The 6072-nt window shown below is 43.9% G+C and overlaps 1 protein-coding gene and 1 pseudogene across 1 annotated transcript; one reads left to right on the forward strand and one right to left on the reverse strand.

Moving 5' to 3' along the window:
• Positions 1-8: 8 nt before the first annotated feature.
• Positions 9-1175, reverse strand: LOC102849163 (phosphate carrier protein, mitochondrial-like). Its single transcript, XM_006882708.1, has one exon. It carries the CDS (start codon positions 1120-1122, stop codon positions 37-39), a length of 1086 nt encoding a protein of 361 aa, XP_006882770.1. The 5' UTR covers positions 1123-1175; the 3' UTR covers positions 9-36.
• Positions 1176-3886: 2711 nt separating this feature from the next.
• On the forward strand, positions 3887-4591 carry LOC102849561 (annotated as a pseudogene).
• The last annotated feature ends 1481 nt before the right edge of the window (positions 4592-6072 follow it).

The raw sequence follows: 6072 nt of genomic DNA on the forward strand, positions 1-6072 counted from the left end.
AGCAAGCAGATTCAGTCCGTATTTGCTTTGATCTATCTACTCAGTTAACCCAAGCTTCTTCTTCAGAGACTCTGGCATCTCAGGTGGAGGAGGACGAGGGAGTCTGAAGTACACCTTCACGGAGTCATAGATAAACCACTGCAGTGCAGTCAGAGTGCCAATCATGATGATACGGGCAAAGAGTCCCTTCCATACACCTTTAAATCCAAGCCTCTGGAGGACCTGAGAAGCACGGCTACCTTTCTCTTTATTCAACACAGATACCACAGAATCAGCAGGGTGAGAAACAATTGCACAGAAGACTCCAGCTATATAACCTGCCACAAATGTGACAACAAGCTGCTCCGCCTTTGTACATTCACTACGGGACTTGGGAACCACAAACTTGTACAATGCTTCAACAGTACGCTCAAAGCAGGCCAATTTCATCATGGTGTAAGGGATCTGTCTCATCCAGAGAGGAGCAACCCCCTTGTAGAACGCATTTAAGCCTTCTTCCTTAAATATTTTGGGAGCTGCATCCCTCAATGTATTGGCATAGCCTGGTCGGGTTTGAATTCGAACCTTGGCAGCTTCCATAGGAGCCAGGGCTATGTCAGCAAAGAATTCAGCACTGGCAGAGGCAGCCAAATACAATGATGTGCGCCAGAGATAAGCATTCTCCTCTCCAAGCATGTTGCTATATAAGACTTTGAAGACCTCATAGAAGCCAAATTTGCAAAGTCCTTGCATAGAGTAGCCAATGAAGGTTGGAGCCCATCCTTTAGCCAAACCACAAACACCATCCTCTTTAAGTGTAACGGAGAACCCGTTAAATATGCCCTTGTACTTTTGAGGGTCCACCTGCATACGGCATTTCACTAAATCCAGAGGAACAACAGCAGTATGTGTCAGACCACAACTTAAGACCCCACCAAAGCCACACAGTGCATAAAACTTCATGGAGCCATATTCACAACTGTATTCTTCCACGGCGGCGGCTGCCAGGTTGCGGGGACGGCAGGGCTGGCCAGGGGGTCCGGCGGGGCTGCGGCGGGGGTCCGACAGGCCATTGTGCACGAGCTGCAGGTGCGGCGCGTTGAAGGGGTTTGCCCGTGCGCGGTGCGCCACGGACGAGAACATGCTCTCCCTAAGATGGTGAACAGCACAGTCCGCTCCCTCGGAAAGGCTGCGGCTCACCGCAAACTCTTGTTTTTAGAACAAAAAACCCTGTTGTCAAAATGGAGCAAGGGAACACTGCATGATTTAAAATCAGAAAGGGTGTGCTCCACACTGTATCCTTTCCCCATACTTATTCAACCTGTTTGCTAAGCAAATCTGGAGTTGCCATTAATTAGAGTCAATTAAACTGGTAATTGGCAAAATTTGTATGGTGGTTGTGAAGTCTTGTAAATCAAATAAGATTCCTGATCATTGAACAATTTTACCCTTTCAGCAATCATCCCTCTAAATCCTCAATTCTCATTTCAGTCGTGAAATGTCCAGGCTAACCAAATAAGTAGAGTTTCGATGTCCTTCAAGTCATAGCGTTTGAACGTCTCTCCTACCCATTCCCATCTCCTAGACTTCACCAGCCAGCATAATACCGGGAGAGAATGTTTGCAGAAAGAGCATACACTTCCGAGGCTGATGGAGTCATTATTGGATATTAGTTCTTTCTAGATGGAGCCGTTGTATAATCGCCATGGGCTCTGATGGAAGACCTCTGGAGGTCCGTTCTGGAAGGATATGGAAGAAGTCTTCTGACAGCATCTCTCTGAGGTGGGCTGTACCTTTCCTTCAGCAGACCACATATAGCTCCCTCTCTCAGACTGTGGGTATGTGGTGGTCACTTCAGATTTCTTTTTGAGGCCCCTTAGGTCTTCCCAAAGGAGCTCTGGTGGTACAGCGGTTGCTTGCTTGGTTGCTAAACAAAAAGGTCTATTGTTCAAATCAAATGGCCATTCCAGTAGAAGAAGCTATAGCAGTCTAGTTCAGTAAAGATTACAGCCTTAGAAACTCAATAGGGCATTTCTACTATGTCCTATGTGGGAGCTCTCGTGGCTTAGTGGTAAGGAATTGTGCTACCAATGCAAATGTATATGTTCAAATCCACTAGCTGTCCTACAGGAGGTAGTTGTCCTCCTACCATGTGATTTACTGCTTCTAAAATTGAACTGAAAGGTCAGCTATGGGTCATTTCCGACAGTACACAAGAGTGTCCTCTAGGTTGGTTTTGTTCTTTTCAGCAGGATCTTGGACTCAGATTTATGTAGCTGCTGGGGCCACAGAAATTTGCACAACCTTATCTAGCAGTTCTGCATGACTTTCCTTCTCTTTCTCTCTGTGAAGCCATTTTTCTCTTTGCTATCAGAAAGAGGCATCCTTATCTCTTCAGTCTCTTGGCAGGAGTGAAACATGTTCAGCTGGGCCCCACTTCCCAGATAACACATGTCAAACTCTCCAGATGGTTCTCTTAAAGTCCCTGAAGACTTCTCCTTCTTAGGAAATTTGCATTCTCATTCTCTCTGAATCTCTCTCTCTCTCTCTCTCTCTCTCTCTCTCTCTTTCCTAAATCTTAGGTCTTAGGTTTTATAGGCTGGAGGTGGAGAGTAGCTGATTCTACCAGAGGTGGAACATCTTTAACATCTTTTGTATGTAGACGACTGTCTCTTCCTGAAGACTTGGACTTGTGTGGGCATCGTGGTGCCCTTCTCCCCACTGGGAGTGGAGACAAAAACAGAAAGAAGCTCCATGCGGCATCTTGACACAATCATCTCACTCTTTTATTCTCTGTCACTTGAAACAGTGTCTACACCCAAAATCCACATCTCTTAATTCAGTTCTCACCAGAGTGATCCTCTATTGGGTTTCCAAGGCTGTCAATCTTTATGAGAGGTGATGGGCATTTTTCTTCTGAGGATCACTTGGCAAATTTGAAACACCAGCCTTTCAGTTAGCTACTTGATATGGTATGAAATCTGTCAATGGACCTCCTCAAAACTATTTGTTAGATGAATATATTAAGAATAATTTCTGGGGAAAATAAAAACACAAACTCTCTTTCCTTAGTACCATTAATGCCACTACACAAAACTTAAATGAGGGTAAAGTACCACTCACTCTGAGAATGGAAACATTTTATCTGACTGCACTTCTTTGGCCACCTGTTGGTATTTGTATTGTTGTGGTTAGTTGACTTTGAATAGATTCCAAATCATGGCACCTATGTGTGCAGCATAGAGCTGCTTCATAAGGGAGATGAAAGCATATCTGAATGAATCCTACCATCAGTCCCAGTAGCTTAGCAAATCAGAATCCTTTTTACTTTATATAGACTTGCACTAATCAGAGTATCCTCCACTATCTTTTCACTTATTCACTCATCCACTGCCATCAGGCCAATTCTAGCTCGTTGAGATCTTATCTTCTTGACCTAAAAGATAAAAAATTACAAGAAATCTCAAAGGCATAATTCCATAATGATGTGATGAGCTCCACAGCATGTAATGGATAATGATAGATAAGAAAGTTGTACACATGAAATTTCCCAAGAATTCCTGATTTTGTGAGAGAAACCAAGGAACCAAGGCATGTGGTCAAGAAGAGGAAGAACAGAGCAGTACTCGTCAAATTCTAGGTTCGTAACTTCTCTATGAAGTTCAGGGGAGAAGATGATCACTTCATATCAAGAGATGATGGGAGATGGGTTAAAAATGGCTTTGTTACACAGATGAAATAAGGAATTATACATTGAAGGATAAGTAGGATTTGAGGAGAAAGCAATAGGAAGAATCATTCTGCCAGTTGAAGAACTCATATAAAGGGCCTTGAACAGAAAGAAAAAAAAAATTACATTTTTGGAGAGCCTTCTCATGCTCAAAGAGTATGGCAGAGAGACTGTAGGATGGCCCCGGACCCCTGGTCCTCCACGTATGATTCTACTTGTCAAATCGCCCAACAGATCGCTGAGAAAATTCAACAACGAAATCAGTTTGAAAGAAATGGTGAAAATACAATCAAGCTTACCGTGACAATCAGAGCTTTGTCGCAGAATCTGCAGATCGCCCTTTTGAAGGACTTATTGCTAAGAGCTGTGTCAACACATCAGATAACCCAACTTGCAGGGGATCGAAGACAGAACCTACTGGATGATCTTGGAACTCGAGAGAGACTTCTTCTGGCATCCTTTAAGAATGAGGGTGCAGAACCAGATGTAATCAGGTACAGCCTGATGACTGGAGGGCCTCAGCGAGGAGCGCCCAACCCTTGGCTCCTTGAGGAGCCTGAGGAGACAAGAGGCTTAGGTTTTGATGAAATCCGGCAATAGCAGCAGAGAATTATCCAAGAGCAGGATGCCGGTCTTGAAGCCCTTTCCTCCATCATAAGTCGCCAAAAACAAATGGGACAGGAAATTGGGAATGAATTAGATGAACAAAATGAGATAATTGATGACCTTGCCAACCTGGTGGAGAATACGGATGAGAAACTTCGCACTGAAACCCGGCGGGTGAGCATGGTGGACAGAAAGTCTACGTCATGCGGGATGATCATGGTCATTTTATTGCTGCTCGTGGCTATTGTGGTTGTTGCCGTCTGGCCCACCAGCTAACGGCAGCACCAACACCAGCCGTGACACCAGCCAGCACCAGTCGAAGGCCCAGCTCCCTCTCGCACCACAAAACCTGCTCTCAATAAATGTCCTCTGTGCCCCCCCCAAAAAAATAGAGTATGGCAGAAGGGTTGGGCACAAGGCCATTTTGATGGGCAATCATACAGCCCCCTTCTTTCTGAAGAACCATGGTCTTGACATGTACAATGGATTATAAAGACAACCACAATCTAGTATACATTTTAGAAGTATCATTTTAGCAATAAAAGATAAATACAGGGGGAAAGAAAATAATCTAAAAACTACTGATGTTCCTGCCATATTAAACTTGAATGATATAGACCAGAACCAAAGCTATGGCAGTGAAAATGGAGAGAAAAGTTGAGTAATAGCCGCACAGGAGTTCATTGTACAATTTCATTTCCTTCATGGGAAGTTCTTTCATGTATTCTTCTTTGTGTATGCTTGAAATTTTTCACATAACAAATGTGAAAACAGTGTTGTAGGCAAAATGGTGCTAGTATCTGACCTCTAGAATAAGACCCGACCCCGTTCACAAGCAGAATGAATCCCATCAATAGCATCAACATTGCAGATTCCTTTGAGATCAGACATGTCCACAGGCTCCACTGCTTTTACCAATCCCAGCACCAATGTCCCTCTCCTGGTTCTCTTTACTCTACTCTTGTATTCAGTAATTCATTATCATCCCCACATAGAACTCACAAACAATACTTACCATTATTGAGTTTATTGGGGAGTTACCAAGTTAAAATTCAATTTGGAAACATATAGGACTCAATTCTTCAATCAGGACTGCCATTCTTTTTATTAAATTTTATTAATTTTAATGAAAATTTACAGAGATTTTGGGTTTCCATTCATTCATTGTTGCACTATTTTCTCTACCCTCCCCCCTCCAGTTCATTCCTTTTTTCCCCCCTTGAGAGTCTGTTTTAATTGTCCAATTGTCACAGTGCTTGTCAATGTCAGTTCTGATTAATCTCCTTTGTCAGTGTGTCCTTTGCCATTCCCTGTCACTCCTCCCTGAAAGAGACTTCACCCTGATTCATAAGGAAAAGGGGACGGCGTATTCTCTTAGCTACTTCCTGCTGAAAAGGGACGCTGTAGGTTTCAGGGTGAAGATCTTCTCTCACTACTCTAAAGGGCCCCTTTGGCAATAGCTTAAGCAGTGCTAACAGGCAGGCTTCTCTCTGACCATTGGTTCATGATCTTGGGCTCTGCCCTGATAGGGTAAGTGGTGCAAAGCTCTCTTTGTTTTGCCAACGGGGCACAATCCACTTATGCTTACTAGGGAATGTGGGACTGAAGGTGCTCACTAGGGCTCTGTGAGCCGGCAGGTCTCGCTCAGCTTGGCCTCACATTGGTCTCCAACTTTCTACAATCTGTACCACTGTTGTCATTACTATTGCCAATTGGACTGGCTCTAGGCTACCATGTCTTCACATCACTCTACTTCT

Source organism: Elephantulus edwardii, unplaced genomic scaffold (assembly GCF_000299155.1).
Source record: "Elephantulus edwardii isolate Elephantulus edwardi_28Jun2011 unplaced genomic scaffold, EleEdw1.0 scaffold00023, whole genome shotgun sequence".
In the NCBI taxonomy this organism is placed as follows: Eukaryota; Metazoa; Chordata; class Mammalia; order Macroscelidea; family Macroscelididae; genus Elephantulus; species Elephantulus edwardii.